This window comes from Balaenoptera ricei, chromosome 9, assembly GCF_028023285.1.
Source record: "Balaenoptera ricei isolate mBalRic1 chromosome 9, mBalRic1.hap2, whole genome shotgun sequence".
In the NCBI taxonomy this organism is placed as follows: Eukaryota; Metazoa; Chordata; class Mammalia; order Artiodactyla; family Balaenopteridae; genus Balaenoptera; species Balaenoptera ricei.
Window position 1 is genome coordinate 15,397,113 of NC_082647.1, and position 13,658 is coordinate 15,410,770.

The window sequence follows — 13,658 nt, forward strand, 5'->3', positions numbered from 1 at the left end:
GAAATTTCACGCTCTTCCCTTTTCCAAATTCAGACTCTTGGGAATTTGATTTTGGGAACTCGTTGGTTATTGATCCTTTCTCTCCCAGGGATAGCTATTGCCTTCTTGTCTTGTGTCCTGAGAACTTGGCTTGGCTTTCTGCCTGCTGGCACATGCAGGTTGTTGGTTCTTATGTATGGAGGCAGCTCAACCATCAGGCCCCAAAATATGGTTGGACAGAAATGTGGGTTGTATCCCATTTGCAGTCTACCAACTGTTGCCAGCTCTCAGAGGAATTGTCCAAGTATTTCATTCTTTTGGCTATCTTTGGGAGTGGCTCTAGATCTTGGGAGGGTAGTATATTTTGGTGTTGTTCAGTACTGCCAGGAATAGTTACTGTTTGTACAGTCTGAAACTTGATATTTGAAAGAATTTTTTTTTTTAAAGTAACTTTATGGTCAGAAGTTGGCTGAACTAGAAGCTGATATTCAGAGCCAGACAGAAACTTTTTTAGGCTTTCTCCCCTCCCCCACCCCCAAGCTAAAAATAAAACTATGTACCCAGAGGGGAGAAAAAAATATTCCAAACAACTCTAAATCTAGAACATAGGAATCTTTTAATTTTTATCTTAGTTGAAGATCTTCTCCCTGATATAAAGAAGCAAATTGAAGATAAAGTAGATGGTCAAGAGGATGATCAAAAGGTGGTACTAGGCCCATTCTAGGCCCAAGACAAAGCCACTCCTGCTGGGGGTGCCACCTAGGCAAGCCAAAACTTAGTAAGTTTCATGTCCCAGTAAATGCTCTGCTTGACCAGAAACGCTGTATATCGTCAGCCAATCACCAAATGCCAAGCAAACTCTGGTCTCTGTACTTACTTCCTTGTTCCTTATTCTTTACCCCATAAAAACTTCCTGCCTTCCACCCCGTTTTGCTGTTCTCTGAACCCCTGCAAATGGAGACTGCCCTCTTCATGAAATGTTAAATAAAGTTTGTTTGGATTACCTAAATTGTCATCTTTAATCATTTTAAATAGTTTGCAGACCTGTCTTAGTCTAGTTATTAGAAAGTCTTAGGCTAAAATATTTTTGATGCAAAGATGTCTAGGCTACACATGTAGGGTTAGCTAAACAACCCATGACAAACTGTAATTCAAAACCCCAAAGCTGACGTTAGCAGCAATTTATAATTAAAACCAAAGGATAGCAGTGATTGAAAACCACAGTCAACCACTGATAAAACTGATGCTTAAGCACCTTCCCAAGGATTTCAGGAACTATCAATACCTGTGGAGGTATCCAGGCTTAAGATATTTTACAATGTTGTCTAGCACTGTCTAGTACCCGGGCTTCCTAGAAGACACTACATTAGTCTACAGAAAATTGTATCAACATAATTTAATTCAAACACTAAATTTCAGAAATCCTTTATAAACTCATATATATTGCTTACCTTAATAGTATCAGGCACTAGTAGAAATGGAAGTCAACAAAGTTTCAGTCATTTACTTGTAAGAACTTTTTTGGATTGGTTTCACAGCCCACTAAAAGACAATACTGGTTGACATACAACCCAGCAATCCCACTACTGGGCATATACCCTGAGAAAACCATAATTCAAAAAGAGTCATGTACCACAATGTTCATTGCAGCTCTATTTACAATAGCCAGGACATGGAAGCAACCTAAGTGTCCATCGACAGATGAATGGATAAAGAAGATGTGGCACATACATACAATGGAATGTTACTCAGACATTAAAAAGATACGAAATTGAGTTATCTGTAGTGAGGTGGATGGACCTAGAGTCTGTCATACAGAGTGAAGTCAGTCAGAAAAAAGAAAAACAAATACCGTATGCTAACACATATATATGGAATTAAAAAAAAAAAAGGTTCTGATGAACCTAAGGGCAGAACAGAAATAAAGACACAGACGTAGAGAATGGACTTGAGGACACGGGGAGGGGGAAGGGTAAGCTGGGACGAAGTGAGAGAGTAGCATTGACATACATACAGTACCAAATGTAAAATAGATAGCTAGTGGGAAGCAGCCGCATAGCACAGGGAGATCAGCTCGGTGCTTTGCAACCACCTAGAGGGGTGGGATATGGAGGGTGGGAGGGAGATGCAAGAGGGAGGGGATATAGGGATATATGTATGCATATAGCTGATTCACTTTGTTATACAGCAGAAACTAACACAACATTGTAAAGCAATTATACTCCAATAAAGATGTTAAAAAAAAAAGACAATACTGGTTGAGGTATTAAAAACAGTCACAACTGGAATCTCTATACAAGCATATTTTGCTTTCTGCAATAGGATAGAGGTGGAATTTGTCTGAATCTATAGTTTTATGTATAGAAGGGAATTTGATTTCTGTCTCTTCAAAGCAGTCTACAGTGGCAAAAAGAAAAAAAATCCTCCTGTAAAATGAACGTCAAAACCTTTATTTTGGACTTTTTGTATCTTGGGCTTTCTTAACATACACCCTCATCAGTAAATGCCTTAAACAATCAGATTAGAGAACCAGCATCATTGCCAAAGCATGGGACCTGGTGGCTCACTGAGCTTGTTGTCTTTCCTCCTCTTTCCTATTAAGAACGCCCTGATTTTCTTTGGGAAAATGTCACGTCTCAAATCAGTACATTCCCCTTCCAAGGCTGAGACATTTGTTTAACCCTGGTTGATCCTTATACTCTATCCCCTCCCCTCAATGAGAACTAGGCTTCAGCCACTGTTTTCTGACTGAATTTTCTGGCTCACTTGTCTTGGATTAAAGGCAGTAGAGGACATGGGTAAAGAATTCACATTCACAAGTATGCTCATATATGGCAGACGATATTAAAATAGCCTTTCTTCCACACCACATCTGAAAATGTGGGAAAGACAGAATTTTGCTAAATGTTTAACTTGTAACTTCTAAGGAAGGATTTTTTTTCTAGGACTCAAATTAGGACTATTATTCTAGTTAAAAACACATTTAAGAATCAAAGAGAAGGCTTTTCCCACCCCCATCAATGTAAGATCTAGAAAATATTCAAAACGGAGTTTTTAAAATAGTTGTAATATCTGAGAATCAGAACTTTCCAAACTTTATAGGTGAAATTAACATAGGCAAACTTTTAAAGTGACTTGTAAATTCCCCACTTTTTGTGTCCTCCCCTTACCCCCCCCCCCAAGTCCCGCCTCTTCCAATAGGTTTCAGACAAGTAGAATTTTTCATGGCATCTTTGGTTCTCCTTTCATGGGGGTGGGACTCCTCGACTGAATATATCTATCACCCTCTTCCTTCCTGTTTGCTAAATTAATTTTTTGCTTATTTAAAGCTGGTGAAATCCATGTGTTAGAGTTTTTAAAAAAAGTTTTCCTATTATTTTATGGACTAGTAGATCATCCCTATATGTATTGATTTTATAGAGGAACATACAAAGGCAGTAATGGAGACCCGAACTAGTTAATATTCTACTGCATGACATACAGTAATTTTTCCATTAAAGATACCTTGTTGTGGTAAAGTATTCACAGTAAAAATTCATCAAAGCTGATTTTTATTAAAATCAAAGCACCAGTTGACTCCCCCAAATTAAAAACAACAACGAAGACTACTGTCTCAGATACCCTTCACAATAAGCGAAACCTTCATGGGCAGAGAAATCTGTGATCTGATTGGCTAGCATTATTCTCACTCAAGAGCATGAGCCACCAACCTGTGAATTTTAGTGAATTCACACCAGAGATGAAGGGGCAATATAAATAAAAAGACACGAACTCTTAACTTACACGAGGTTATACAATACTTTAAAAAATATGTATGTGCATGGTTATTTAAAATGAGGGCCTCTATTTCAATAATTGGATGGTTGAACTCATGGTTATGTCCATAATTTTAATGGTCAATCAGATCACTCAATTTCTCTCATTCATAACAGATAAACAGAAAATAAATACATCTTCTATTTAAACCTAAAAACCTTTTGCTTCAGTGCAGTCACCTACTGTTGGGATTCACATTCATTTGTAGATCAGGCCTCAACAAAAGGAGGAGTTCCTCCTTTCATTGTCTAACGAGTCTCTCCACGGAACCCCAATTTAAAAGTTTAAACACTGTAACAGCATAGAAAATTGAAATGCAAATTCATAAATGGAGCAATTGGCTATATACTCACCCTTTTGACTGTGGAGTGAATCTTTTTGAAAGCATTCCTAAGTTGTATTACATCTACACTACCGTGTAGTAGTAAAATGTGGAGCCTATTCTTTAGCTTGGAAAAGAAAGCAAAGCTACCAAGGAAAGATGACATTTTCCTCTCAGGACCTTCCAATGTCCTACGCTTCCATTCAGAAAAGATAAGCAGGGCCTGTTAATTCAAAGGACAAAATAACTGCATTGCCAGGTGCTGATGTACAATAGTATTTTGAATTTAATATGGTATACATTATCCATTTATACTTCTACCAAAGCCATGTTAAGTCACTAACTGTGTACTGGGTTTCCTTTTTGCTGGAAAGATCAGATGCTTGGCACCTGGGAAAGCTTTCGATGAGTTTCCCAGGATTGAGTATATTCTAGCTGCCACATGGCCTGCTCATCATGTGATCCCATTCAGCATTGGGGGTCTTGCAGATATGACATGAGGCTATTGGTTCTAAATCCAGAGGGTAATCTCCTGGAGTTTTCGATCAGAGGTAAACACTGGAGTATTTTAAGTTTAGGTCAAGGTTGCTTGAGTGGCACTGACCTTTTGAAAGGAATTCTCTCCAAATGGGCATGAGGTATAGTTAGGCTCATCTTATAGCTTACTACTGTTATAATTTAAGGACTACTTTGCTGGGATCCACCTGGACACACAGGCACCTGTTAATAAGGTCGTAGGACTTTAATTTTAAGACCATTAAGAAAATGTTATTTGGAGAAACACTTTTAGTATATATTATGTATGATTACAGGAAAGATGGTTTTCAAGTGCCTTTCATTCCGCAAAAAAATGATAAAGGTGAAAGAAAAATATTGTTTGAAAATATTAATATGGCACTGAATAATAACAGTGAAAGTTTTGGGTATATTAGTAGAAATTCTGGCTCAGATGCATTTACAAAATTATAATTTTTCTCTCTTAAGTGCTACTTCCCTTTGTGATCATCCTCAAAATTTACCTGTGGTGCCCTGCTTTAACTCAGGAGACAAGTATCGAAGAAAAAACTATCATAAGAATAGTATTCTAAGATAAAAACAATAAACTTATTAGGAAAAGCTCCACGGCTGCTGTGCTAAAAATGCTGGAGCAAAAGAAGACAATTGGTGGTATATGCACTATTATCAAAATTTGTTCAAGTCTTTGGAGAACAAATGTCAAACACATGTTCAAAACAATACAACAACAACAACAACTACCCTGAAACACATATTTGGAAAAGTGATTAAGACTTTTTAACCTTTAGTACATAACTGACATACTATGGACTAAACCTAAGTCTACACAGAAAGTGAGATGCTCTTGCCAGTAAGTTCTTTTCTCATTTTATCTTTAGCAGTTATCTGAAACCCAATGACTTAGCCACAGGATATTTTCAAATTGTCCATCTTAAGAACTAATGCCATGTGGATACAAGCAAATCCTCTAGGTTTAATTCATGGGAGATGACACTATCCAAAGGATAAAATTCTTTCAAGTCAGCTATATTTTTATTCTATCAGCCTAGAGAGGAAAATTTCCTCAGCCAGTTAATGTTTTATAAATAAAGGTTTACTTTGGCAAACTAAAAAAGTTCACATATAAATATACTGTCAAATGTTAGATTAGCAAATGGCACAATAATTTTCTTCTATCTTAACCTAGTTTCCTTCTCTGATACTGAACAACAAGTAAAAGGAATAAATGAAAGTCAGTAAACTAGCTAGGTCTGACCCATTAAGAATATGTTTGCCCTCAGAAGGTAGGTCTTTTGTATCTCTATCAGGAGAATGAAAATGAAGTCCAGAATTAAGTCAGATGAAAGATTCAGTTTGAGGTTCTGACTCTGAAGAATGGGAAATAGATGCTTCAGAAAAAATTGTAAATTTCACTCTAATTTCCTCCAGTTGCCTGCTCCCAAATTCCACAACACATTTCATTCCAATTTATGAAGACAGATGAAAACCACAAAAACTGGTCCCTTTCAGGGGAATTTATATTTAATGCCCAATAGGGTATACGCTGAAGAATCCTTACATCAAATACGGCACACACTGCTGTATTGCATATTCTGGATAGCTCCATTAAAAGCCATACTGCAAACAATGAGTCTTGTTATAAAAGGATCACCTGCACAGTTAAAAAGCAAACAACAAACCACACATAGACACACAGCAAAACCAAATGAGTACACTTACTTCCTCAGTGGAAGGTAGGTTTAGAAATGTACGAAAAATGGGCTTGAAAACCTGCTATACCAAACACACCTCTATAGACAAGAAAAAAACAAAAACAAAAATCAAACATCTGTTTTCCTTTTTCTTTAATACAATTGCCATCTTACATGATATACTATTAGGTGCCTTCTTAATAGCATCTAATCTACTTTTTCGTTGCACCAGGGGGCATCCTAGGATAGAACTCTTATTACCACTCATACTCATTGGAGTACTGCTCTTATGTACAGTACACCTAACTCATGGTTGGTCCACAGTTAATGAGTAGTGGTATTTTCTAAAAATGGATTAACGCACGCATCCAAACCACATTAAATTTTCAACTTAGAGTTCATACAAAGTCTATTTCCTTTCTATAGTTGCTATCACTCCAGACTGCAGTTTGAAATCCAATAAGTGGGGAGAATGTCTTTTTATTCTGTTGTTGATGCTTCTTTCTTTCTTCCTTTCTCCTTCCTTCCTCCCTCTTTTTCTTTCTTTCTTAATAAGAAGGTTAAAAGAAATGGGTTATTAAGGAAATCAGAGTCTAGTAAACATTGAAAACTTAAAGTGGTCACAAGCTCTTCTTGGTAATGATGTTAAATTACTGACAAAATGTTTTTTGAAAACAAAAAAAATCTAAAAACCAGCACACGCCAGTGGTGTTGCTTATTTAAGCAACTGGCGTTCCTCTATGCTTTTGAGGCGTTTCTTCCGGGGCTGTACAAAGTCATCATCTGAGTCATCACTAAATTTATTATCTTCTGATTCATTCCTGAATTCTACTTTAGGAAACCGTTTTTCTGGATAAAGGTTCTTCAGAAGTTCTTCAAAATAGCTTTCAAGTTTTATACCAGCATTGGCTACTTCTGAATCAGGCTGTTGAATAAAAATAAAAATATGAATTAAAAAGAATTTTTAGATAGTCAATAAAGCCGTGGATTTCTCACATTTTTGTTCCCTTCTAACTGAAGATTATGAATATCAGTGGATTGTTTGGGAAACGATGTTTATGTATAGCTTTGATATAAAGTAAACAAAAGTCTGGGGCTAGACAAAATCTAGAGAAGATCAGATAAGAAGTAAATAAAAGGCTTTGACTCATCTGGATTACCAAAGAGATATCACAGAGATGCCATAACCAGAGAATCATCTAACAGGTATTTTTAGAACAAATTAAATGAAACGTGGAACTCTGGAATGAGTAGCCAATACAAAGGACAAACTATCAACAAAAGGCTGTAAGTCTAATAGATGTTTAGATAAACTAACAGATGATAAAGTTTTTGAGAAAATTCTTAATTAGGAACTATCTAAACCACATTCTTAATATTTTAATATCAACATCACAAAGACTAAAGTCTGGTGAAGTGCCATATTTCAAGAAATAAAGGTGCTTCTGGGTTAGATAAAAATATTTTCTAAATTGTTTTCAAGTTGTTACCATATAATAAATCTTTGAATATACATGTGGATAAAGTCTTCCTAATTACCTCTTTCATTCCCTGACAGACTCGAACTTTTGGTTATTTATGCTACCACAGATAGATATCTTGATCTCCTCATTTGTTGGTAAGGTGTTTGGTTTAACATTACTTTCAACACTGCTATTATTTTTTTTTCTTCTCACCTCATTGAATTCAGCACAGTTTTGAAAGATCAATCTAAAATCAGCTACAAAATCTTCAGGCTTTGTATACATGGAATAATCTTCTTGTAGTCTTTTCTTGATGGTTGACAAGTCCATTGGATTTTTAATTATTTTGTAATAATCAGGCACCTTTCAAAAGATATGAGATGCTATAATAAATAAATTCTCCCTGGTCCTATATAAATTCTATAAGAAGTAGTATAAAATTAGGATTGTTCTCATTGCTTTTCTCTGTTCTATTTTGTCATTGATAAGGAAATCTATTCAGCAAAATTTACAAGTGCCTAAATGCTGTGACACTTTACAAGTGTCACTTTTATCAAAAATCTTCACCAGTTATTTTTAATGAAAAAAACTTACCACATTTTCCCTCTATTCTCCTTCATTATTAAACAAAAAGCAATCATTAGAAAAAGTATTACTTCTAGTAAGACTTGACATGTTTTTGCTGCATGTGTTATAGCAAGTGGGCTTTGAATCTGGGTTTGAACCCCAGCTCTGCTACTCACTAGCATTCTCCTGGTAAGTTACTGGGTTCAGTCATTTCACTGAACGTGTTTCTTCATATTTCAGATAGAAATAATTCTACCAATCTCATAAGATTTTGTAAAGACTAAATGAGATGATATATATTAAGAAAAAGGGGGCTATTTTTCTGCTGCTGTTATTAATGCCAAATGTAACTATAAGCCAACATCATAAAAAGTGCCAAATTCTAGGTTAACTTTTTAAATGAATAAAGTTTTTACTGGCATATTTTTGCCCTGGCTCTTTTGGGTACAAAGGGCCCTTCCCCCTAAAAACTATTTACAGTGGATCCTTGAACTGTGCAGGTACACTTATACACGAATTTTCTTCACTAAATTCATACTATATTACTAAAGGATCCGTGGTTGGTTGAATCTGCAGATACAGAGGGCTGACTGTAAAGTTATATGCAGACTTTCAACTGTGCAGAGAGTCGGTGCCCCTAACCTCTGCCTTGTTCTAAGAGTCAACTGTATTCCTTTTTCCTATCTCAACTTCTCAAAACTTGTTTTCAGGACAGAAGTTCACTGTTTATCAGCTCAATGTATTTGCTAAGCTAGTTTTCTTTTCTAATGTTGCATTAAATTTTCTAAATTTATTGAACTGTTCAACAAATCTATTAGCTTTTTAAAGGAATTTCAGACATCAGAGAAGAACACATTTTGAGTAGCAGGCCATTTCCGGCACTCTAAAATTATACACTGAAGTCACATCAAATTTTAAATATGAAGCTTTTTGAAGTCAATGGTAAACACACACAAACATCCACCTCTTCCTCTACTGTTAAAGTCTACTTATTACTTGAAGTTTGGACCTATAAATCAAAATGTGTACAGAGATTTGGAGAGGTCTTTATCTCAAATGGCAAGTTTTTTTCCCCAACAGCTTTAGGATATATACCTAAGACTCCTGAGAGAGAAACAATTGATAGAAATCATCCCAGAGAATAGTAGGTAAAATACATGAGATGAGAAGAAAGAATATATCAGAAAAGAAGTTTTGGGCCAGTTTGTTAACCTTAAAATGTGCTTAAGATTAAAGCATGCAGTATGTATTAATAAGCTTTAAGATTTGGATTAATGTAAGAAACCTACTATTGAAAAATGGTACAGAAACTAGATTGTCATAAATCAAGTTTCAGAAAAATCATCCCACTGTACAAAAAAAGCACAAAATAACATCCATACTTACAGTTAGAGGAACTGGGTCTTGAAAAGCCAGGCTCATTTCATGGCAATAAAGAAATAAAAGTAGGCGTTCACACTTCTAAGCAATAAATAAATAAATAAAATGAAAATATAATGAAATAATGAAGTCACAGCTGATTTTTAGCAACAATGTTACAGGTCTCAAAGTATCAGAATAAAAGTTAAAACTAGATGAATACAAGAAAAATACTGATACTTGGAGCTTTGCTGTCCATTTCAATCATTTACTACAGTGTACTGTTTGACATTTTGGGGCATATGTCATATATGAGAGCAGTCATTATAATTACAGGAACAAAAGCAGTATCACTAGAAACCTATCTGAAGTTCTTTAAAAATATATTTCCACTTCTCTCTCCAATTTGTGTACTGAATTATTAATAGTACACAAGTTAATAGAAGAACATCCATATGTTGAGATCCAGAGGTGGAGCCCCTTCCATGGTGCGTTGGGTCCTAAGGACCCCTTTCTGAATGCAGGTGGTTCCATCATGTACTCTGCTACTTCTCTGCTTACAAGTTTACCCCAATAAACACTGTGTAGCAGTGGCAGTGCATGTTTCAGCTCTCTCTTGCACGACAACTTTCATACTGATTGTTCTACTTAAAAATTTAGCAAAGGAGCTTCTTTAGTGATAAAGAAGTGTTGACTTAGTAGCTTTAAATGTTAATTACAGTTAAATATATTAGCTAGCTTTGAGGTATAAATCTAGTACCATCTGGTGAAAGAATGTAATTATTTCCAGGAAGAATAAACAGAAAAACCCATCTCTTTGGTGCCAATTCTTAACAAATTCTGAGGAAGAAAACATATCTGAATCAAACCTGAAAGGTAGACTAAATTTAAAAGTCCAGACCACATAAATAATCTGCCATTATTTAAGATTGTTATATTTTTGTGGAAAAAGAGTACTAAAGAAAAAAGAAGTCAGTATAAAATTTAACTGAATATACACTTCTTTGATGAAGGCACATCTGCATTACAGTAATGCATCTAACCAAAACAACTGTTTAACAGTCTAGGTTGGAAACTTACCCTTTTATCTATTGGCGTTAGTTTGATAAGGCCTTCAGTTTTCTTTTTTTCTGAGTTGTGAACGGGAGCATCACAATCATATTCAACCTCTGGTTTAGATAAGTCTCGGCAGAAAGTGCAAATCCACTCTCCACTGTTGGGGAATAAAGTATCTGGCTGAGTTCCTAACGCATCATTGCTCTCTTCACCACCTCCCTTTCCCACCTCCCTCCATGCCATCTATTATGCAGAATTACTTATTTGGCATCAGTGTTAATCACTGAGGATTTAGCACACATCTGCTATGTACGTGGCACCATGCTGAGTGAGCTTGCAAGCAGAAATAGAGTTCACAGGCCTAAGTGGTAAATGTTAGCGTAGTTAAGGAGGCATGAAATACATACACAAAATAAAAAAATAAACACACACATTAATCTATGGCTGATGTGAGGCACAACTGACCTTTCCCCCCAAATGATTTAAGAAAAAGAAGCACTCTTGGTACTGTTCTTATAACTTTAAGTTTGAAATTATAAATATTTAAAAGTACAGCCTTGGAAGGGACTTCCTGGTGGTCCAGTGGTTAAGACTCCATGCTCCCAATGCAGGGGGCCTGGGTTCGATCCCTGGTCAGGGAACTAGATCCTGCAACGCTGCAACTAAGAGCCCGCATGCCGCAACTAAAAGATCCCTCATGCTGCAACTAAGACCTGGCACAGCCAAATAAATATTTAAAAAAAAAAAAAGAGTCTTGGGGACAAGGTTCACTTTAAAAAAAAAAAAAAATACAGCCTTTGAAGAACTAAGATATCAACCCAATGGTTCTTCTCTATGACCATCATCATCTCATAGGGTTTGTTTGAGAATTTACTCAAGATATTTGTAAACAATACAGCTCAATGCCTGGCAAATAAGATGCACTAAATTATGGCAGTGTTGTGCATAAGGACAACACTTTATGGTAATTCCCTTGTAATAATTTAAAGGGCCAGTTATTTTTTTTTCTCGTCATAACAGACTAGGTTTTTGAGAGAAGCACAGAGAATGGGAGGCAGGGTATGGAAAACCCTGTGTTGAAAATTTTGGTGTATGCATTTATGCCAAGTGGACTTCTATTTAAGTTTTTACAAAGGTTTTATGTTACAATGATCATCAAAAGTTTATTGCTGTTATTATTTCTAATGAAAGAATGTAAGAAAGGGAAGTAAGCACCATCTTACCTTGGAAAATTTGCCAATGTGGGCACATGACAAGAGAGGTGGAATACTTTGGGACATTTCTCACAGCATAGGAGTTCCCCTCCGTTCTGACAAACTGCACACCAGTCCTCATTGGGGTCATCCTCTTTCCTTGTCTCTCCAACGTGAAGGGGTGACTTCTGCGAGGCATCTAGCCACTCAGACTTTCCATTTGAGGAATTTTCCTGGTTAAGTCCAGGTTGATCTCCTGTGCTATCAGGGGCATCTGATCTTAACACAGACTCTTCAGATGCAGAGCTCTGACTGCTATTTAAGAGCAGGGAGGTGAGTATGCTTCTTGGATAGTTGGTCTGCAGTGGAAAGAGTTAACATATGCATTTGGGTATCTTAAACTGCCGTTCTTTATTAGCACTACTGCAATTCTGGACTGCAGTCTGCTCACTCGTGAGCACCTGGTTATTTCAAAGGAGTCTGTGAAGCTGCATGAGACCAGAATACGTTTACTGCTAACTGTCCCTAATGGTAAAGAAGACATGGACCTCTACTGAAAAATATCTTCAAAACAGAAGGTCAGCAGCAGTAACAGGGTGTGGATAACATAGGGAAAATCTTTGAATCTGCTGATGGCTATAGAAACGGGTGGGTAGTGTAGAAGTCAACCACGTGAACTATAAATACATTTTACTGGAGCTGTTAATTCAAAGTGTACCTAAACACAAAACAGGCCTACTATAGATTTGTTATCATTCATAAAAAGGTATACTGCTTTAATTCTTAGAAGTAACTTCACCTCTGCAAGTGCCATTAATAACTTTAAAATGAACCTAAATGTTATGTTTGAGCCTAGAATGGTGAAAATTTCAAATTAATTACAAAATCTATTATCTCCTTTAAACATTTTTAAAAATTTTGAAGTAATAAATGTAGATTTAGTTAAAAGCACAGGTATATAATATCACTCCTTGGAGGCAATTATTTTCAAATTATTTAGCTTTTTCCTCTGCTATTTACCTCTATACTTCTAAACAGTATGCTTATACTATAATTTTTCAGATTTTCAAATTTAAACATATTTTCAGTTTTAAATGTATATATTTTCCCTTCTATGGAAGATCAGATTTTTCCTTCCTGATTCTCCACACCCTCCTTATACTTACACACACCATTCATACCATCCTCTGAACAGAGTTTTATTAAGCACTGATTTCTTTTTAGTTGGTAGGCGCCAGTATAACTGTTTATAGCCAGCATCTATTCCAACTGGTCAGTATCATTGCTGTACTGGTTAAGTAACCTGAAAAATCAATTTTTGGTCAAATATATACTCACGTTATATCCTGATTATATCTAGTTTTTATTTAAATTTGTATTCAGGTGTTTGTTTATATCATTATGACTACATACTGTTCATTGCATAACCACAGAATGTACTATGACTACACTTCCTTTTTTGTCTAACTTTTTGTTTTTCCTATGAGTCAATAATTACCATATTTTAAAATTTAATCCATTTGCTTATTTTCCTAGATGTCTAAGTCATTCTCACAATCCCCAACAGGGTTATAAAATGTCTCTCAATACTGTCAAAGCATTTTTCTCCCACGACATACATTCCTAATGGAGTCTTGTCCCCCTCCTACAGGGTGTACTGGAGTAGCTGTCGTACTGGGGACTCACCACCCTTTTC

General features: G+C 35.9%; 1 protein-coding gene across 2 annotated transcripts in view; it reads right to left on the reverse strand.

Annotated features, from left to right (window-relative positions):
* Nucleotides 1-3,513: 3,513 nt before the first annotated feature.
* TRIM24 (tripartite motif containing 24) overlaps nt 3,514-13,658 on the reverse strand; it is a 93,894-nt gene continuing 83,749 nt past the window's right edge. For both annotated transcript variants that reach the window (XM_059933285.1, XM_059933284.1), the window contains exons 15-19: nt 11,993-12,321; nt 10,794-10,926; nt 9,741-9,815; nt 8,001-8,150; nt 3,514-7,249 (exon numbers count right to left, since the gene is read on the reverse strand). In XM_059933285.1, the coding sequence (XP_059789268.1) occupies nt 7,040-7,249; nt 8,001-8,150; nt 9,741-9,815; nt 10,794-10,926; nt 11,993-12,321 (897 nt within the window). In that variant the 3' untranslated portion in view covers nt 3,514-7,039. The remainder of the gene's footprint in view (nt 7,250-8,000; nt 8,151-9,740; nt 9,816-10,793; nt 10,927-11,992; nt 12,322-13,658) is intronic.